This window comes from Pongo pygmaeus, chromosome 3 (assembly GCF_028885625.2).
Source record: "Pongo pygmaeus isolate AG05252 chromosome 3, NHGRI_mPonPyg2-v2.0_pri, whole genome shotgun sequence".
NCBI lineage: Eukaryota > Metazoa > Chordata > Mammalia > Primates > Hominidae > Pongo > Pongo pygmaeus.
This window is the reverse complement of record NC_072376.2, coordinates 163,155,134-163,177,757: the sequence shown is the minus strand read 5'-3', so window position 1 is coordinate 163,177,757 and position 22,624 is coordinate 163,155,134. Positions and strand designations below refer to the sequence as shown.

Sequence of the window (22,624 nt, the reverse complement as noted above, 5' to 3'; positions counted from 1 at the left end):
CCTACACAAGCCCCTCCACACAGTGCCCAAAGCCTGGGAGTTGCCGGACGAGTGCCCTCCACATGCCAAGCCAATCTTCATATGAAATAGGACCACGGAAGGCACCAACTTCCATGTGAGGGCAGCTCCCGGCTATCTAATTCAAAAACTTCAAGGCCGGCTCCGCAGTCAGGTCAGACGCTGCCGCCTTCCACTCACCATGATGACGGAGACCCCGGTGGTAGTGCTGTTCTGTTTGGGGAGCGCATTATTAAAGTGCTGTTTTAGTTTACCTGTCACCTCAGCTTGCATGTTATTCTCCTGGGAGGCATCATCCTACAGGAAAGAAAACAATCAAATACAATGCTTTTTCCATCCTCCCGTTTGAGTTGTCTTTTCCTTAAGAGTCCCCCTCCCCGCCTCAACCACCCTCCTGGCCTCTTCCTAAATGCGCCCCTCTTAGCCACAGAGAAACAATGATCTTTCAAAAATAACTGTTGTTATTCAGTAGTCCCATGCCCTCAGAAAGACCCCACACCATTCCCTCTGCCCCTCAGGACTAGAGCAGGCCCAGGAGAGGGCACAGGTCTCCCGGGACACAAAGCAGGACACACTTTAGGCTACTGAGACCCTCACCCAAGGCACACGATTTAGTATGATCCCTCCCATGGAAGCATCAAAGGTAATTGTTTTTTACTTTAATCAAGAATTCATTTAGTTGTTAGTCTTTATTGCTTATAATAAAAAAAAATGTGGTATCTTAGCTACTTGGTCCAAGAACCACGTCATTTAGCCCAAGAGAGCAGCAAGCAGGATCCAGAGAAACTGCACCCGGACGGCGGGTGGATGGGGCAGTGGAGGTACACAGGGAGCTTCCCAACCTGAGTCAACAAAGCCCTGGGCTAACTAAACTAACTTCACTCTCCTGGAGCCTCCCAGAAATGAGGGAAATGGGAGAAATGTAATTCCCACGGTCCCCATTTATTGGATCATGTTTCCCTCCCAGAGACCACCTGAGCCTCTGGGAGGGAACTCTAGTCAATATCATGTGTCTCCACCCAGCTCTGAAGCCACCCGGTCTCAGCCTCCCCATCAACAGCAAGAGGTCTCCTGAGAGCACGTGCCCTGAAGGCACAAAGATCAGAGTCTGAAACAGGCTCATCACCAGGGCAAACCCTGGAAACTCTCAAACCCTGGAACCACAGAAGACGAGAGCTAAAAGCCTCCTGGAAGAGCACTATGGCCAACTCCATTTTGCAGATAAGGAAACTGGGGCCAAGAAAGGGACAGTGACTTGCCCAGGTGACTCACGGGGCAGGGTCTAAGACTGGGACCCTAGTGCCAACTGCTTTCTTGGGGAGCCATCTTCATGCTACTTGCTCAATGGAACAGACAGACATCTACCATGGAGCTTGGATGCATAACTTTTGCATGGGCAAACATCACAGTGAGGAACCGTACTGTTGGCCACAGAGCACAGTGAGGCCCATTCCCTCGGAATGTGGGTACTTACTGACACCCAGGGGTGACTCAGGATTTGTCCCGCGGTACACCGAGCTTCAACATTTACCTGAAGCATTTGACTGATTAATTCCTACAAATAAACAAACAAGTCAGACCACAGAGGAGGAGAAAGGAGGTAATTCCAGCATAAATACAGAAATCTGAGTTTGTGGCAAGCACTTCAGAGAAGAGCCAGCACAGCTGCTAACTGATTCAAACCTAAACATGATTACACCTACTCTCCTAATGCCTTATAAACAGTGCAAAAGAAAAGACAGTCTCTCCCGAGTCCATGTGAAACTAAGATGTTTTCACTTTAGAGTTCTGGTCATTGTTATTATTCCACAGTCTAAAACTGCAGTATTTTTCCTTTTGGCAATTCAGTGTGTTTCACGAGTTTATCCCTGTATCCTGATGGGTGCCCAATACGTATTTCTTGAGTAAATGAAATAATGGATGTTGAGAACTTAGAGGAGCACAAGAGGATGGAGGGAAACTGGAAAGATGGCCAGTCCAGCTTTAAGAATTTGGCCAAGAACTTCAGAGACCATACCATGGGATGAACTTAAAAGAAGAACCACACATTAAAAGCCAAGGAACTTTCTGGAATGCAATACCTAGCGCAGCTACAGCCCTGTGCAATGGATGAGGACCCCACAACGTAATACAACCCACAGAAACAGGCCTGGAGGGTACCTTGGCAGAGTCCGTGATGTTATCCCAGTAGGGGGCTGGAAACTCCAGCTTCCCAGCCAAGATCTGGTCGAAGAGATCTTCCTGGAGATTGTTCTCACTAAGCCAGTGACAAAGAAATGGAAGAAAAGTCAAAGTCACCGTAGAATTTTTCAACAAAATGTCCACAGGAAGAGTGGGGAAAGGAGTGCAGTCTCTGGCTCTGACTTGGGCATTCCGTATCTCTCAATTCCATTTGTAAAGTCAGAACTTCTCCTTTTAGACAATGAGCCAAAGAACATTTCCATAGGCCGAGGAATTAAAGAGACAGAGTCAATGACTCAAACATTTGCTTAATGAATACAGAGTTTCAGTTTGGGAAGATGGAAAAGTTCTGGAAAGGGACAGTGGTGATTCTTGCACACAATGTGAACGTATATAGTGGTACTGAACTGTACACTTAAAAATGGTGAGTGATCGATCTTCTTATGTATATTTACCACACACACACACTCAAGATAATATTTGAATCCACAAATAATGGAAATCCTCATTTCGAGGGGGAAAAAAATCAGCATCTGCCCTCAAGCTGTCATGGCAACAAGAAAGGAAAGGCAGAAAATCTAAGTCCGATCTCCTTTCCCTTCTTCTTTCCACTTTAACAGCCAAAGATCAGTGCAACAGCCAACATATGAAAAAGTCATAAGGAGTTCAGGATCTGGATAAACATTCATGAAATAATTAGTTCACCGTTGGAAACTGACTTTCATTTAAGCTCAGTCTGAGAGGAAGGGCCAACCCAAGATGCCAAGCAGAATGGCACAAGCTGAGGCAAACCCATGTCAGCAGCTCACAGGGGCATCCCTCCCACCTGCGCCTGACCGACCCACCCTCGGAGGTGCACTTACACAGTTAGTGCCTGATGAATACAGGCTGACCTGACTTCTCATGAATGATGTCATGGAAATGTGGAAACACCACTGGGGAAGACGTCCCCAACCTCCCATATAACTTCACCTCCAGACCCCCCTCACTTGGTGGGTGCATTGATGGCTAGAGTGAGGAACAGCATCACTAGTTTTCCAGGCCATTACAAGGCCCCATGAGAAAGCTCAGAATGCGCTGTTGGAGTCAACTTCAAAATCCAGGAGTGCAAGTTAAGTATTACCCAGCAAGTGTGCAAACTTTTCTTGGAATTTCTTCACCCAGCCTTCAGGGTTTTGCTACCAATCCCCTCAAAGGGGAACAAGGGCACGCGTGGTGTCCTGAGAAACAGATCATTCAGGACAGTGTCTAGCAATAAATTCTAGGGCTGTTGTGATGACATGGCTGCCTCGTTCCTCTCCTATTAAAGAGTAGAGTTGGCTGGGTGTGATGGCTCACGCCTGTAATCCCAACACTCTGGGAGGCCAAGGTGGGTGGATCACCTGAGGTCAGGAGTTCAAGACCAGCCTGACCAACACGGTGAAACCCTGTCTCTACTAAAAATACAAAAAAATCAGCCAGGCATGGCGGTGTGCACCTGTAATCCCAGCTACTCAGGAGGCTGGGGCAGGAGAATCCCTTGAACCTGGGAGGCGGAGGTTGCAGTGAGCTGAGATCGCACCACTGCATTCCAGCCTGGGCAACAGAGCAAGACTCTGTCTCAAAAAAAAAAAGAGTAGAGTTTGTGAGCTTTGTAAATATTCATGACATTTAAGAGCAAGCCCAGGTCTTTGCTATTGTGAATAGTGCCGCAATAAACATAGGTGTGCATGTGTCTTTATAGAAGCATGATTTATAATCCTTTGGGTATATACTCGGTAATGGGATGGCTGGGTCAAATGGTATTTCTAGTTCTGGATCCTTGAGGAATCGCCACACTGTCTTCCACAATGGCTGAATTAGTTTACAGTCCCACCAACAGTGTAAAAGTGTTCCTATTTCAAATGTCCATCAATGATAGACTGGATTAAGAAAATGTGGCACATATACACCATGGAATACTATGCAGTCATAAAAATGGATGAGTTCATGTCCTTTGTAGGACATGGATGAATCTGGAAACCATCATTCTCAGCAAACATCGCAAGGACAAAAAACCAAACACTGCATGTTCTCACTCATAGGTGGGAACTGAACAATGAGAACACTTGGACACAGGAAGGGGAACATCACACACCGGGGCCTGTCATGGGGTAGGGGGAGGGGGAGGGATAGCATCAGGAGATGTACCTAATGTAAACGATGAGTTAATGGGTGCAGCACACCAACATGACGCATGTATACATATGTAACAAACCTGCACATTGGGCACATGTACCCTAGAACTTAAATAAAAAAAAAGCAAGCCCAGCTGAATGGACACCCACTGGTCCACGGAGTTTGGTGAAGAGGCACACCGAGGAGCGAAAGTCAGGACAAATAACTGGGCCAGGCAAGAGAAAGAGATTCCCACTACTGTCCCAAAGAGTGATTTCCTGTGAATGCACACATGTTTCTTAGTGTCAAAATGTTTTCTTTCCTTTTCACTGTTATTTCCCTGCTGAGTGAACTCAGCTTACTGCTCCTTCAAAGTGAGTACAGAATACATCTAAGATTATTAGATTTAGTGGAAAACTTCAGAAAACCAGAGGGCTCCAACATACGATGTTAGAAAAAGATATTAAAAATGAGCTATTTCCACAATCATTCTTTTAGTCATCCTTACCTATTATTCCACTCACCGCTCCCTTATTTTTTCTGGAATCTCAAATATCTTATATTTTGTTAATCTATATAGCTTTTGTTAATAAACAGCTAAAAAGCTGGAAGTGTGTGCACAGCAGTCATTTATAGCAGCTGGTTCTTGGCAAAATACCCTGAGTCAACAAACAAAACCATAGGGTGTCTCAGCAATGAGAATGGGACCCTGAAGTATCCACTGTGAGTTGCAAGAGCTTTGACAGTTGGGGCCTGCCCCACATTAGAAAAATAGAAAGCTAATTTATCTTTCTTAGCAGTCATGTAAGAAAAGCTGCTCTGATTAAATCCACACTGGATTTGGTATCGCATTGATACTCCACAATCTGGCCAAGATCCTTCATGGCATTTTTAAATTCTAAAACAATATAGCCTTCGGACCAAGGTGCTGTAAGTCTAAAAATGTCCATTAAGAAAAACTTGAAAAACAACAAAAGAGTTTGTGCACATGCTCTCTTTTCAATGACAAAGCATTATAATTCAGAAAAGGTAAACCTGAAAATGTTGTAAGCTATTTCCCAAATGATGTTCAAACATTCCACTTAGAGCATTTTGTGTGTGTTTTAAGAGAAACAAAAATTTCAGTGTAGTCACACAAATAATACTTTTTGTCAGTGACCCTAAGAGCAGACTTGCTTAGACAACAACTAAAATTTTGGGTGCCTCTGAAAAACCAATCTACTTCTCGGTAATGATGAATCTGATATTGAAAAAGACTAGAGGGAAATGGCTCAGGCACAGTGGCTCACACCTATAATCTCAACACTTTGATAGGCTGGAGTGGGAGGACTGCCTGAGGCTAGGAGTTCAAAACCAGCCTGGGCAACACTGCAAGACCCCTTCTCAACGAAAAACTTCAACAACTAGTGCAATATAGTGGTGCACACATGTGGTCTCAGCTACTCAGGAGGCTGAGGGAGGAGGATTGCTCGAGCCAGGAGTTGGAGACTGCAGTGAGCTATGATTGCACCACTACACTCCAGCCTGGTCAACAGAGACCCTGTCTCTTAAAAAATAAATTAAAAGGATTAAAAAATAAAATTTACAGACTGGGCAACAAACTGAGACCCTATCTCTACGAAAAAAAAAAAAAAAAAAAAAAGCTGGGCATGGTGGTGTGTGCTTGCAGTCCCAGCTACTTGGGAGGCTGAGGTGGGAGGATTCCTTGAGCCTGGAGTGGGCTGTGATCACACCAGCCTGGGTGACAGAGCAAGATCCTGCCTATAAAAAAGAAAAAAAAAAGACTAGAAAGAGAACACATGTCAAACTACAACTAAAACCTGAAAAGCCTGAAGGAAGAAAGAACAAAAGATGCTACAGTCAGAGAAGTTAAAACTGTAAATTCCAAATAACAATTTTAGTTTAAATGCTTTGGGTTAAAGTTGTCTTTTGTATAAAACAAAGAGACTATTTTGAAATATGTGAAGGACTTCTAAGTGCAAATGTAGACAATCTATTTTATACCAAACTTATTTACCATAATTTAAAGTACCATGTCTGTGACGAATGACATACATTTCTGTATTATAGTAGGTTATAAAATCTACCCAGAATGTCGCTGTATGCCATGAAGATACTTCGGTAACACGTGTTTAACATTACAGATTCTCTTTCATCACAACATGATATAAAAGAGGGAAAGCGCTGTCTTAATTTTTAAAAGCTACCTGGAGGTCTATGACCTGCTTCTGAAGGCAGCATATAAGGGCAGCAGCTTTCAGAATGTAGCTTTATTGCTTTTGATTAGCCAAACTTATCTCTAGACCCCACAAAAAAGCTGCTCCCCGTTCAGTATCAATCCATGATAAATGCATCCTCTTCAATTTGAGTCTCACTTTTGTTAAAAAGTAAAAAGCACTGAAAGAAAAAACTCTCAGGCTGCATCGGCAACTGCAAACACTAGAGGGAGTTGTGAGCACACAGTCCTCTCAAACTCATCCCCCAAGACCCTTTCCCAGCTGATCCCAGCTTGGGTTAGCCAGGGAAGGGAGCTCCGCTGTAACTGGCCCAGATCACCTGTCATCAAGATGCATTCCCCTTCTCCACTTGACCAACTCCCAAAACATGACATCACTGAGACCAGCCAAGACCCGGTGTGACTTTAAAAATGGCCACAAATTATTCCCTTCCCACTATATACTTAGCTCATTTTCTCCCACATTTACTCTCGGGTTAGCTGTCTGACTTGATTTGCTTAATGGCACATCAAGTGTGAGCTGAGCAGAGGCTGAGGACGTGCTCGGGGAGTAGAACTTGCCCTGTCTCTGGCTGCTTTGGGGAATCTTGCATCCACTCTCATGGAAGCCCAGGACAGCCCCTGCATGATGAAAGCACAGGGGCCAAGTCATCTCTCTTGTCCCAGTGGACACTGAGCCACCTACCAGGCATGCAAGTGGGGCCATCCTAGACCATCAAGCCCCCGCTGAGCCAGCCAGCTCAGAAGATTCACTCAACTGATCCATGCAATTGTTTCACACTCCTAACTTCAGGGGTAGTTTGTTACTCAGCAAAAGCTAACTGAAATGTACAATAATTCTACAGTCTGTGTAACCCACCTAGTCAATGACTTTGGTGGAAGACCACGATGTTGACGGCCAGATGGAAATATCTTTCCACCTATAAAAACTGCACTAATACCACAAAGGTCTCACTCAAATGCTACATCTTTCATGAATGCTACATCCTTGTGATTTCCAGCCCTGAACTAAGCACTCCCGCATGCTCTGCTTATTCTCTTTGATCAATAGTCTTGTGAGGTGTGTCTTTATCTATAGCATAAGGCTTTCAAAAGTAGAGACTAACATCTGTCAGTCTTATGTTTACTGCAATGCCAATTAGAAAATTGTTCAACGCAATGGGAAAACTGAGAATTTTAAAAAGATAATCCTTTCAACTTTTCTGTATGTTTGAAAGTTTTCATAATAAAATGTTGGAGGGAAAAGAAGATAAAACCATTTTTCACGTAGTGACCCAGTACAACACTATAAACACCATGCCATAGGCTAAATGTTCATGTCTCCCCAAAATTCACATGCTGCAACCTAATACCCAATGTGATGGTAGTAGGAGATGGGACCTTTGGGTAGCCATGCTATTGTTAAGGGTGGAGCTCTCATGAATAAGATTAGGGCCCTTACGAAAGACCCCAGAGATTCCCTTGCCCTTTCCACTGTATGTGGTTAGAGTGAGGAGATAGCTCTCTATGAACCAGGAAGTGAGCCCTCAACAGTCACCAAATCTGTAGTACCTTGATCTTGGAATTCTCAACCTCCAGAACTGGAACGATGAATTTTCTGGTGTTTATAAGCCACACTGTATATGATATTTTGTTATGGCTAGTCAAATAAACTAAGAGAAACTACGACCTCAGGTTTTGTTCACCACTTTATTCCTAGCACTTAAAATCATGCCTGGCACACAGTAGCTACTCATTAGAGAGTTACCAAATGAACAAAGAAAGAGATTAAAGTGAAAAGAGGTCAAGAAAACTCAGAAGAAAACAGAACATGCATGGTTAGATGAACTTCTGCTTCAGAGTAATTCATTTGCTCCAGAGGGGGAGACAAAACTCATCAAAAGAGCTGTGGCTGAAGCCCCTCACTCATTCCCTGCACAAAGATTGCCAGGCCAATGAGTGTGCTCCCATGCCCTGCTCAAACACCCTGACCATTGTCAGTGGTCATCTCTGCTCCCACCATGTGAAGCAAACGGTTACGAAGACTCAGTCAGTCTGTGTATTCCTAGGCCTATTTATACCACAAGTGTTTGCAACTCTATTCTTAATTAAATGTCACATGAACCAATAAAATGAATTTTAAGAAGAAAGAGATCCTGTTTCTCGGAGAACAAACTTGAATGCTTTGGAAAGAGGATATAAAAACTGCTGTCTAATTGAGTGAGAGAGACTACTATGAAGAACTGGAAGATGACATACCTGGAAGGATTCGGACTGCTTCACAAGGCTCTTTAAATCTTGCTGTCATTTGAAAAGATGGAGAAATTGGACATGGTAGACACTGTATTATGGGTTTATTTTTATGAAAGAATGAACACTGGAAACTCAGAGGACCAACCAAACACAAAGCAAAGGCCTTCACCTCATACCCAAAGTATGCTAATAAGAATATACATTAATAGGCTGTAAATTAAAAAGTGAAAGGTGTTTTATGTAATTTTTAACTGGTACTTTTAGTGACCAAACAGTCCCGACTTCCAGGAGCAAAGTATCTGCTTCTGGACCCAAGGGAGAGCATTTGCAATTCAAATACATCGCCCAAAAGGCCGCCTACCTTCGGAATGGTGGGAATCCACAGAGAAGTATGTATGTGATCACACCAGCTGCCCAAATGTCCACCTTCAGGCCATAGCTAAGAAAACAAAATGGGTGAGGGGGAGAGAAATGATGACTCCCAAGAACCTTCCATGGTACTGGAGTATTGCCTTTATTTGTTAGGAAAAGGATTATTTTAGTGTTAAATTATTCATTTCATTTCACATAGAGATGAATGAATCACACTTTAGAAAAAGGCATCTGTTTCTGCCAACCTAACCACAGTCTTGGTGACTACTGCCATATTCTCAAGAGTGGCCTTAGGACACAAGTCCAGGCCAGGGCTCTGGCCAGGTAAGCATAAAGTCTGCTTCCTGAGGTCAAAATCATGGTGCAGGCAACAGACTCTCACTTCTTTCCATTCTCCACCTTCACAGGAGGCACTGTATACACAAGCAGCAATAGTAACAAAACAGACCTTTCTCACCAACTGTATACACAAGCAGCAATAGTAACAAGAGACCTTTCTCACCAACTGTATACATAAGCAGCAATAGTAACAAAACAGACCTTTCTCACCAAAGTTGAAGTACTAACCAGGGCCACCAGAAGTCTTACCCAGTTTCAGCAATGATTTCTGGAGCCACATAAGTGGGCGTGCCACAGACTGTGTATAAAGGGCCTTCTACCACAGTCGCAAGCCCAAAGTCTCCCAGTTTCAAAGACTTGGTTCCATCGGGATATTCACACACCTGAAACAGAAATCAGCCAACAATCAGAAGATTTTTTTTTTCCTTAACAATTGTGAGAGGGCTCTTGGAATTAGGCAGAAAGGACACAAATACATTTACTATTAAACTCTAATGAAATCTCTCCTTGTGATTTTTTTTTTGAAGACAGGGTCTCGCTTTGTTGCCCAGGCTGGAGTGCGGTGGCGTGACCACAGCTCACTGCAGCCTCAACCTCTGGGCTGACGTAATCCTTCCCCCACTGAACCCCCACCAAGTAGCTGGAACTACAGGTACATGCCACCACGCTAGGCTAATTTCTTTATTTTTTGTAGAGACAGGGTCTCCTTATATTGCCCAAGCTGGTCTTGAACTCCTGGGATCGTGAGATCTGCCCACCTCAGCCTCCCAAAGTGCTGGGAATACAGGCATGAGCTACCGTGCCCGACCCCTCCTTGTGATTCTAACACCATGATTCATCTTTGTTGCTTTAAAGTGCTAATTTTTTTTCTCTTCAGAGATTTTGCACGATTGCGTGAAGTTTGGAAAAAATATTTTCCACTTTTGTAGAAAGTTCCTTACCTAGGAGTACAATGAACACACGTGCTTGCCTACACAGTAGTTAGAGTGTAGGCGGCCGTGTACCTGATGGGCATGAGAGAGGCCTCTAATCCTGGAGGTAGAAACTGACCTTTATTTAGCATTTATTGTGCGTGATGTACTTGAGAGCCCAAGAAATGGTGTATTAAGTGTCCACCAAAGCACTCGGTGACCTCCATGGGACTAGCATGTTTAGTTTAGAAAATAAAATTGGGGGCAGCAATGGGGTCCTTGTTGTCTGGACAGTCAATGATGAAATACAAATATGATATAGGAGAAAACCTTGGAAGTTTAGAAAGAAAATGACCTTTGGGATCAGGCAGCCTGAACTTCCATAACAAGTCCACACATCTAGTTGTGTGACCTCTGAAAGTCACATAACCTCTCTGAGCACATTTCTTCATCTATGAAGTGAGATAATGCCAGTACCTCCCTTGTGAAGTTGGTGTGAAGGTGAAATGAGACAAAGCTCAGAACAGGGCTCAATAAATGCTCCTTCCTTGTGGGTAATGATAAAGGAGAAAAAATAAAAAGTAAAAAAATAAAAAATGTTCTTTCCATTTCCTGGAAAGACTGGCTGATTAGATAATTATCACATTGGAAAAGGTTTAAAAATGCTGGTGGAGACGTGACTGTTTATGCTTAAAGAACCTTTCTAGAAAGCATTTCAGCAATATATAGCAAATTTCTTTATATCAATTATAACCTTTGACCCAATAAGTCTACTTCTCAAAACCTACTCTAGGGGAATAGAGATGGACCCAAATGTTATATATAAGGATGCTAATCTCAGAATTTATCTATGACTTTTAAAAACTAAGGGCAACATAAATGGGTAATAGGGCAATGAGTAACTATGATACATTACCATAATAAAATATTACATACTTTCTAATAACCATTTTTCAAATATATTAATCATATGGGAAATAGTCACTATTACGCACAGTTAAAAAATGCAAAATTACATATAAAATACTCAAAAATGTTAACAAGTTTATCTCTAAGCGGTAGCATGAAGGATTAATTTAATTTTCTTTACACTTTTCAGTGGTTTCTAAAATGTTTACAATGAACATGTGTTGGTTTCATAATAATTTCATATATAAGCAAAACTACAGGATAAATATAACTTTAGAAAGTTACGTTCTAAGTGGATAGTTTTGGAAGCAAACAAGTGCACATGACAGCATAATTCAAGTTTCAGCACGCAATCCTGAACCTGAGCGTATAGTCTATTTGTCTCTTGGATGTCCATTTTGAAAACATGGAATTTCAGAGAATAAACTGCTGCAGAGACCTAGTCTATACTCATTGTAATGCCTGTTTCTATTTTTCTATTTTAAGCGTAGTTTGCCTTGTCTCATATTTTGCTGAACCAGATATTTATCTCAACCACTATTAACTATAGAAGGAGAAAAATTTAGAAAATGATGTTTTTTCAAGATAAGCATGTTAGCAACATCATCCATTAGTCTGCTACTTAATGAGGGGGAGTGATTTAAATAGTCATCAGTAAAAAGCATGGAGAACTGCAGGGCTCTCCCAGGCCAGTAATTCCCCAAGTTTTACAGGCATTTTAAAGAGGACAGCACTGAAATACCTCCCTTACCTGTGATATCCTTATCCACTTAATAAGAACATGTTTCACCTTTAGTATCTGAATAACGTTTTCCAGTCTTATATACTGAATACACATCCCTAACACATATCTTTATGACTTTAAAGTTCCACAGGAGTAATGATGAGGATTTTGAGTCCCTCATAGATATTTACAACTCTGAGTCAGCCCACAAGTCAGCAGAAACATTTTCAAAGATATGAATGATTCAGCCTAAAGTAACGGATTCCAGACTCTTAGTCACATCACAGTCTTAGGAAAACTTTCCACCCGTTATGTTTAATGTAAACATTAGCAAGAACAATCTGATATAATTATAGTTAGAATTTATAATGCTTTTACCAAAACCCAGACTTTGGAAAGAAATTTCCTAAGTAATTACAGCGATAAGAATGTTATAAGCACAATTTCCTAACTGTCTGCATCATAAGAGTTAAAAAAAAGTTTTATTAATGTCACTGTTATTTTGTTTTTACAACTTAAAAATATACTCATTAGGTACAATTTTGAAAAATAGTGTTTATTTTAAAGACTCCATTTAGTGATGCCTAGGGCTATTCAGAGGTTGCTGTCAGATACTCCGAAGTCCCTGAAGTCCTGTTTTTCACATCCTCTATAAAGAATTCAGAGTCAGATGCAGGAGCATAAATAGAAAGGGACTGAACAGTCTATAACTGCTGAATTATGTCTGTGCAAGTGATATTCCTTGGCTAAACATCAAAAAGGAAGTGTCATTAGGGGCAGACAAGCCTGAAATCATATTTTATCTGATTCATCTCTCCCCAATGCTGGACACAGAAGCAAATATGTCTAATATTGAATACATTTCAAATCTTAGTGGGAGATTGTCTTCAAAGCAGGAAGAAATTATGCATATATCTCTCTCCAGATAGATACAGAGACACACACATCATTGCTTTAAAAACAGTTGCCTTTAATAAAGAGGTGACTAGATGAACAGGGACTCCAGAGGCTTTCTGGCAGAGTTCAGGTCTCCCCAGAAACTGACATTCTCAAGGACTTTGGAGATTTCAAAATTCTTTCGAAGATTATCTCACTGGACTTCCAGAACCACCCCACTGGGCAATTAGGAAGAGAACTGTTACCTCCATTTTACAAATGAGGAGACTGAGGCGCATAGCACTCAGGTTACTAGTCATACGGCCAGGCAGGGGCTCCAGCCAGGATCATTATTCGTTCCACAGAACCATTCTGCAAGGTTCTGTATCTGAAAAATAACTGGATAGGCCTGCGAGAACCCTGACTATAGCCTGCACTTACTTACAGATTTTGAGTGAATTTAAACAATCACAACTGTGAGAACTCTAGCCCTGCAGTGTTCAAACGCCCCACCACAAGCTGTGAGATGCTTCTGTCAAAAGTTGCTCTCAGAATGCAAAAATAAAAAACGCGAGGAATGCAGATCCCACAGACAAAATGAACACTGCATGTTCTCTAAATAAAATGTCAACTTAATGATTTAGAAGGACTTCAAATATGAGAAACCAACCCTCTTCTCTTCTCTCTCCTATCCCCAGAACTCCTGGACAACCTGAATTTATAACTGGTCTCTCATACTTAACTCTGACACGGCACCACCAGGCTGTAACTCACAGCATTAACGGCCACCCCTGTGCTCCCTGACACAGCTACCCATACATCTCCACTGGCAGGGTTTTAAATTATGATGCTGCTTACCGGAGAGGGGGATGCAAATCAGCTGTCTGAATGCTCTGGTGTTTAAAAACTGAATTAGTTCTTAGAGCAAGAAGAGGCCGACAGTCACTCTGGGTATTTACTTTTAGTATCTCAATGGCACCCTCTCCTCCCAGGCCAATACCAACCTGCTGACTAAATCTAGAAACTGCCAAGTGATCTAGTTAGGTTTTCAATCGCAAACACATTTTACTGAGATATATGAGGCTATGGTTATTTCTGAAGGCTCGGCAGAGCCTTTCTACATCACACATCCTCTTCTTCCTTCTCCTCCCTTTCTGGGCTAACACAAGGGGGCTGCTGTAGGTTTGAGAAGGGGTGGACGCTCATCTAGGACAGGTGAGACTCGATGAGGAGTGTGACTCTGATTTCCTGATTGCATTCTGAGACTCATGATGTTGGAGACATCAATCCCCATTACATTACTTATTCTTTGAAATTTTTTAAATTTTAGCCAATTCTCCTGAAGAAGTGAAAAACATTATCCACCCTTGATGTGTCACAAGAAAAAAGGAGGCAGTGTCAGATTCTTTACATATATTAAGAAACTCTGAGTGGAAAAGAGAAGAAACAGGAGGTGAGAGTGAGATCTGTGAGCTGGGAAATGGACCCCCTGGTTTATAGGGAAGCTCACAAGCACCTCAGTCACCTTCTTTGCTGGGCCTTAAATCAGGGCTATTAGACAGACTGGCTCCAGGGGTTCCTTGGGAACCTGTGGCTCCCATATTTTCAGAGAAGGCAGTAACTGGAGCCAGTGGGGCAAGGCAGGTTGTGGAGAGCAGGAAGCAGTCAAGGGGGTATCCTTATGAATGCCCCAGTGTTTGTGTCTGGGCACACCTGGAGAAAGCCCTGTGCCTTTGTTTGCGAAGCTTGGGCCAAACTCAGTTCAACGGTGGAGGAGTCTGGCATGCTGCAATGTCCCAATGGGCGAGAAGCCTGTTTTGAGGAGAGAACGCCATATCCTTACTTTCCTCCTGAGGCTCGGTTTACAACTCTGTCTCCATTCCTTGTTAGAATTTGTAAAACCAAGTCCACAATCCCCTTTTTTTTTTTTTTTTTTTTTTTAACACACAGCAGGGATATTTCTTTTCCTAATAAGAACGTATAGAAATGAAATATAATTCCCTCAAGGTAGAAGACAGTGAGATAAAATTTCACATACTTTTAAATGGATACTCAGAAATCATCAAATGATATTACCAAAAAGAAAAGACGGGTACTCTGGATTAGATTAGCCAAAAAATAAAAAGTCCCCAGGATGGCTTCAGATGCTGTGCATCAATGCATATTCCTTTCAACAGTTATTTGTGTGGTGCTCACAGCAGGCTGTAGAGGCTCATGCTCTAGCACCAGTTGCTAGCTGAGTGTCAGTGGTCAGTGAGCAGCACTCTGCTGTCCATTATGTGTTTACGTGGCACCGTCCAAGCCATTGGAGATATAAAGATAATTAGACACAAACCTTGCCTCCATGGTACTTACAATCCCAAAGAGGCAGACAAGTATATGATAAAGATCACAACACCATAGCAAGTGCAGCAGAAACCCGAGGTGGCTGTGACTGAACTTTGTCTAGCAAGTCTAGGGTGATGTTAAAGAATACTTAACTTTTGCTCAACGTATTACAAGATGAATGGTTTACCACACTGCTGGAAGAGAGGATGTTGCAAATGAAGACCAGTATAGACAGAAGCAACGGAGGTGTAAGGCTGTTGGTAAGTCAAGTCTTAACTAAAAACTGAGGATGGAGGAATCTGTGTTTGGATTAACATGATGTAGAAGACTCAGATAAGCTTGCCTCCCAAGCAGGAATGAGGATGAGAGCCCTGAAAGGTGGAAATAAAGAAGCCAACTATGTCATGTGTGTTTGTGGGGGGCTGGGAAGAGAGTAAATGTCAAATCCCCCAATCAGTTTCTCTAAAATTCTTGTATAACGTGGTCACGAGGATTGGTTCCCAATTTGCAAGCTGTGTCTAGTTATCAAGAGTCACCATGAAGGTGAGTTCAATATGGCTTGAAGCTTAGGCCATGTTGGGTTGGATGGATAAGAGTTATTAACAGGACAGGAAGCTGAAAAGGCAAATTGAGATCAGACTATGAAGAACTCTGGGTACCATAGTAGAATAAGACTTTTTATTCTGTAGAATAATAGGATAAAAGAGACTTCTAAGAAAAAAAAAAATGGCATCTCTTGGTCTCAGTTTCCATGCCTGTAAAGCTGCTGAGATGAATGGACTAGACTATTTCCAAAATTATTCCCTGCAAATAAATGAACCCCCACGTTCTACTCCTGTCTCCTATGAGCCTCTAATTCTGTCTCAAATTTATTCTTCACAATTTTCTACCCTATAAAATAATTTTCCTGCTCACCTTTAAGTCAGTACCATCAATTAAAATATAAATGAAAATGTATTTTCTCATATCTGGTGACATGCTTTGGCTCTGTGTCCCCACCCAAATCTCATGTTGAACTGTAATTCCCAATGTTGGGGGAGGCACCTTGTGGGAGGTGACTTGATTATGGAAGCGGATTTCCCCCATGCTGTTCCTGTGGTAGTGAGTTCTCATGACATATGATGGTTTAAAAATGTGTGGCACTTCCCTCCTCGCTCTTTCTCTCCTGCCACCATGTGAAGAAGGTGCTTGCTTCCCCTTCACCTTCCGCCATGATTGTAAGTCTCCTGAGGCCTTCCTGTTAAGCCTGTGGAACTGTGAGTCAATCAAACCTCTTTTCTTCATAAATTACCCAGTCTCAGGTAGTTCTTTATAGCAGAGTGAGAATGAAATGATACATCTGGTAAATAACAAATGCAGAAAAATTCAAGAACTCCATTAGTATTTGATGGTCATTGACATGAGTCTCGCTAATTTTCTAAATTTAAAGTCTCATAATGTAGGACTGGTATAGACTATAAAATGCCATTATTTGCATGTGCTTCTTTTAAAGGAAGAGAGGCATTCATTGGAACAGAAAAAGCAGGGATGACATACCAAGAGATTCTCTGGTTTGATGTCTCTGTGCACGATGCTGAGGCCATGGAGATATCTGAGGGCATTGGCTAAGTTGTACACCATGGCACTGCCATCTCTCTCAGTGTACTTGGTCGACGAAGTAATCGCATCAAAGAGATCTCCACCCTAAAGGATACATAAAAGAACATATCAAAGCATCAACAGTGCAATCCTATGAAGGTAAGAAAGATGGCTCATTGGCATAAAGCAGAGAATGACACAAGGGCCACTAAAATCGGCGATTATAAATAATGAAAGTTACGAGGTAGCAATACACTTTTCTGATTAGGTCCTTCAAGGATATTGTAAATTGTGGGACTAGGTACCAAGAAAATCTCTCTATCCTCTTACTTTGACCAATTCCATCACCAGAAAGAGCTCAGTTGCTGTTTCCATCTCCTCGACCAGCATAATGATATTGGGATGTTTCACTCGGCGCAGTATTGACACTTCATTCTCAATCAGGTGTTCCTGTCAAATGAACGGTATAGAGAGGAGATCAGAAATCACAGAACCCTCTGCTCTCGAAGGCCTGGAGGACAGCAAAACAAACACATCCTGTAATCTGATGCCAAAGAAAGCATTGCTCTTGGCACAAAGACAACTAAACCTGACCTAATTGTCCCCGTAGGGACAGGGTCAGTGTGAACATATTATTGACATTACCAAAAAGATACAGACTCCTAAACATCCCCCAAAAGGCTCCATGGTGCTTCTGTGGTATATTAAGCATACTGTCTTCTCGCTCTTCATTATTTCTAACACCTTAAGAGGTTGTGATGCTATGAAAGCTTCAGCACACAGCTCTGTACTTTGTAATTCAGCCAAAACTACTTTTTGATTTCAGTATACACTCACAAATAAAGACTAGGCATATAAGAAAACTTGGCATGCTTATGGCATATAACTTCTGGCATTAAGCATTTTTAGTTTTTAAACTGTTACTAACATGAATTTGAATTTCATGCTGAAATTTATGAAAAAAAGAACTTTCTTCCTCTATGACTGGATATGAAATCATTCACCAGATGGATGTTCCTTAACATCTTGTATTTCAGAAATCTGAAAACATACAGTAACATGGGGACCACTATTCTCATTTTGGCTCTAATCACTTCTCCTCTGAAAACACCACCTGATTATCAATCCTGGTGAGTAACGCAGTTGGGATCAGCACTGTAGCAAAATGTTTCCTTACAGAATTAACGAATTATTCTTAATACATCAACCCATGAATCATGAACAATGATTGCTATGTTTTAAATGAGACATTAAGACCTCTCAACATGTGTACATGTATTTTTACACATGGATGCATGAAGCTAAGAGCCACCTCACCCTTTTGGACAATAGCTGGAAATAGAAATTATAACGAATAAATAACATGTGGAGAAAAATCTGTTTCAAGCTCCTGCACATGGTAGGTTGTGTTTCTTGAGCACTGAATGCACTGTGCTTGTCCAAGCAGTCACTCAATAAATGTTAGTGAGTGACAGTGCAAATTTGCTAAACAGAAGTATGGGAAAGAAAGAAGCCAACCTTTACTAGGAGGAATCTAGTCACTGTTTGTTAGCAGCTGTGTAAGGTACTTGTGTAATGTTTCAACACTTTATCCTTGGAAACAGTCACTGGAGGTTGAATGTAAACTAGGTTTCTGACATCCAAGCCCATCTTTCTTATACACACATTATCACCTTCCAAAGGGGAAGAATTCAGTAAACGCCAAGCTGGAATTCTTCAAAATAAAAATTATAGCTGTAAGCTGAAAATCTTTAATTCCCTGAAAAGATAAGAGCACGCGTAGCACCACACTGATTTGGGGGTTAAGAATCACACCAGGGTTTGTGCAAGGAGGAGAATCTATGCTTCTTTTAATGAACAGGGCTAGGTAGTCTTTGACTGGCTCAGGACTCAACAAACGCTTCAAAATCTGAAGAATGGTGTTTCTTAGACCCCAGTAAACCACAGCTGGGAAGCCAAGAACAGGGTCTCCTACCTGTCTCCAAGCCCATCTGTCTAAGTTACAGAGCAGCAGACAGAGCCCCGTTTCCTCCCTTGGGAAGCAGCTGTACAGCCAGCCCCTCGTGGTTGCAAAGACAAAGAAAAGACTTGGCAAACTCTCTCCATTGTTTCACATATTTTGAAGCTTTTAGATCATCTGCACCAAGCATATCCTCAATCACACTAAAAAGCAGGGTTAGACACACTTTTGTGAACATGTACAAGCAAGCACATGAATTTATTTCACTCCATGTGAAGCAAAGACAACAGTTGCTACTGTCATTAAATAGGTTTTTTATTTTAAAGCTAAATGAATCTATCACTTCAATTCTCCTCCCTGCTCCTCATTTTATCCAAAGTTAGAAGAGTCTCTATATTCGCCTCTCCCTGGGGGCTGTTTGTGTTGCTAATTTAGTGATATCTGTAAGATAATCCCCTCACCAGTACCCCAAGAACCTCTCTCAAATTAAAGTAAATAAGATATCTACCACATAAGGAGACTACAACTCCCAAAAGTTATTATCTTTTTCAATAAAAGGCACAACAGAAGGTCTTCTGGGATACATTGTGGAACTTCTCCTAAGGGCCACCAGCAGTGTTACCTTTCAAATACTGCAGCAACATTTCCTCCACCATCACTTATTAGCCTACTGAATTCTCCTTGACAATGGCTAGTATTCTAAGCACAGAGTGAATGTTTTTGTTAAAACATAGGAGCTGTTAGCCTTTCTCAACCTCTTGCTGTCCCTGTAAAATTGTCTATGAAGGAACAATCCACTTTTGAAACTAAACATCATCAGACGCAAAAAAAAAAGTACTGCATAAAAATCGTTACAAACATTATCTATTTCTTGTGCAACCTATATGTAGTCTTTGTTTCTAATATGTAAAAAATGCTCTCTTAGACTAAATTTTCCAAGAGAATATTTCTAAATATAATATGAATATCACTTTTGTCTTGAGCCATACTGAACTTACATTATTCAATTATCTACCATTATATATGTTAAGTGATTCATGATTCTAACTCCAAATAATTTACATATGAATCATTTCATGGCAGTGTTCCACAGTTCTGTGTGAGAGTAAATGACAAAACTGCTAACTTGGCAAAGGACACTGCCTTATCTTTGGACGTGGTGATTTTTAACGTACAAAGAGAGAGGGATGGGGGGGTATAATAGGAGACAAAACAACTCTCTCAAACCAGACTAATCATCTTGTCTCAACCCATCCCAGCCCATAAAGCAGTCCTTTCCTCTGTGTTTTCCATCTTATTGAACAAACCTGGCTGTCCCAAGCAGAAACAGGAATTGCATCCTGATTCCTCCTTTCCTCCTCCTCCTTGTGGGTGGATAATATACCCACAATCACCAATGTCTGCCCATTTACCTCCTGGTGGCCTCTGAATCCATCCATTCATCCATTCGTTCTCTCTGTTCCTCTTGCCAATCCCTTACCCAGACTTCTAGGCATTTGCAAAGGTAGTTTCCTTTTTTTTAAGAAGAGGCTCATTCTGTCACCCAAGCTGGAACGCAGTGGTGTGATCCCAGCTCACTGCAACCTCAACCTCCCAGGCTCAAGCAATCCTCCCGCCTCAACCTCCTGAGTAGCTGGGACCACAGGTGTGCACCCAGTTAATTATTTTTTTTGTAGAAATGGGGCCTATGTCGCCAGGGCTGGTCTCGAACTCCTGGGCTCAAGGAATCCTCCCACCTCAGCCTCCCAAAGTGCTGGGATTATAGGCATGAGCCACCATTCCAGCCATAGTTTTATCTGGAAGTTTCTTTATCTACTTCTTGGCAAACTCCTATATACTTCTCAGGACCAGATTAGATCTCCCCTCTTCTAAGTCACCTCCCCTGCTCACTCACAGCTGGGTCAGGTAGTCCTCTCACCTGCTCTCACAGCCCTGAATCACAGCTGTCATCCCACCATCTTTCAACTGTTTGTGTGCTGGTCTCTAACCCTCTGGAACTGAGAGCTTGTGGAAGTTTTGGTTACCTCACTCTCCAGCAACTGGCACAGTTACTAACCAACAGTACCAAAGTGTTCATGTGAAGGAGTAGACACATCACGCACTGCGCTGCCACAATGGCTTCACAGCTGGTGTCTGTGTTGCTCAGAGCACACTGCTGAGGAGAAAGTGGTGAGAGAGAGAAAATGTACAAATCACCCCATGTGATTTCTGTGATAAATATAGGCAACAGACTGAATAATGGATACCCAAAGACATCAAGTCCTAATCCCTGCAACTTGGAAATATTACCTTACTTGGGAAAAGAGTTCTGCAGATGAAGGGTTCTGCAGTGGAGAGATAACCCTGGATTGTGGCGGGGAGAAGGTTAAATGCCACCACAAATGTTCCTAGAGAAGCACAGGGAAGTTTCACACAGACAGAGGAGAAGGCAGCGTGAAGATGGAGGCAGAGACTGGTGCGATGTGACCACAACCCAAGAATACTGCTGGTCACTGGATGCTCAGAGGCAAGGAACAGATTCTCCCCAAAACCCCCAAAGGAAGCATGGATTTCGGACTCTCAGCCTCCTGAACTGTGAGAGAGTAATTTTTGGTTGTTTTAAGCCACCGAGTTTGTGGTAATTTATTCCCACAGCCTGGGGAAACAAATACTTCCAGATATACTTCTGGATTTATGTCCTGCCTGGGCCCATGTAGATGATGAATGCAAAACGTATACAGTAGGAAGACAAAGGAGGACCACTTCTAAGCACCAGAACAGAAAGCTCAGGGCTTTGTACACTGTGGGAATTCAATAGATATTTATTTAACATGAAAGAGAATATTAGAACTGGAAGAATTCTTAAATTTATAAATACCATAGCATTCTCAAAAGCCTCTATAAACCTGGCCCCAATGCAGCTCTTGTAATAATCTCCTATTTAGAAGGGCCCAATGTGCTTTCTGTCCTCTGGGCCTTTGCTCAGACTGTTCTGACCACCTGGTGGGCCGCTCTTTGATTGCTGCCTACTGAAACCCTCCCTACCCATTGTTCCTGCTCCAGCCCAAATGCTTCTTCCTCTGTAGCATCTTCACTGGTCACCTACTTCTCTCCCACGTGCTTCCCCTGAACTCCAACATTCTTTGCAGAACTGGTATTAATTTATACATCACCCTATTCTTAGCACAGTGTCTTGCAGACAGAATATGCACCAAAATTTAGGTGAATACATGAATCTAACAATGCCCGTGATTATTAAGGATGAACAGAAGGCAAGAGAGAGTAAGAATGTTTCCCAAGTTTGTATTACCTGAAGAAATGAATACATTGAACTTAGAGAGGGAACACAGTAGATCAGCCAATGTACAGGCTGTGTAATCAAACAGCCCAAAATTCCAGTCACAGGTCAGTCTCTGTGTGACTTTTTGGAAGCTATTTAATCTGAGTCTGTTTCCTTATCTGTAAAACTGGCGCATCTGTTTTGCAAGTCATTAAAGGTAATGTGCAAAGTTCCTATATATCCAAGCCTGGATAAATAATATATTTTAACAAATAGCAGATATTATTTTCAGCATTATTAATTTTCTGTATATAGCAGAGGTGGCCAACACTCCAAAACAGTGACTGAATACCACCCCCTCAAATTAACAAAAATTCTCTATATAATTTTTTTCTAAAAATAAAATCTAATGGGAAAAATCAACTCATTTGTAACTAATCAAGTTTTAGAATTATAATTTTGTATAGTCTTAATGTGGAAATAGTTGTTTAGATAAGCAAAACATAAAAGTGGAAAAATATTCGATCATGCATTATAAAAATAGAATGACATTCAGAGACTAGAA

The 22,624-nt window shown here is 41.8% G+C and overlaps 1 protein-coding gene across 7 annotated transcripts in view; it reads right to left on the bottom strand.

Moving 5' to 3' along the window:
- The window catches only part of DCLK2 (doublecortin like kinase 2), a 176,083-nt gene that overhangs the window by 7,720 nt on the left and 145,739 nt on the right, over positions 1 to 22,624 (bottom strand). For all 7 annotated transcript variants that reach the window (XM_054485680.2, XM_063664176.1, XM_063664175.1 and 4 more), the window contains 7 exons: positions 17,171 to 17,290; positions 16,799 to 16,945; positions 9,764 to 9,897; positions 9,165 to 9,242; positions 2,179 to 2,275; positions 1,493 to 1,573; positions 199 to 315 (listed from right to left, as the gene is read on the bottom strand). In XM_054485680.2, the coding sequence (XP_054341655.1) occupies positions 199 to 315; positions 1,493 to 1,573; positions 2,179 to 2,275; positions 9,165 to 9,242; positions 9,764 to 9,897; positions 16,799 to 16,945; positions 17,171 to 17,290 (774 nt within the window). The remainder of the gene's footprint in view (positions 1 to 198; positions 316 to 1,492; positions 1,574 to 2,178; positions 2,276 to 9,164; positions 9,243 to 9,763; positions 9,898 to 16,798; positions 16,946 to 17,170; positions 17,291 to 22,624) is intronic.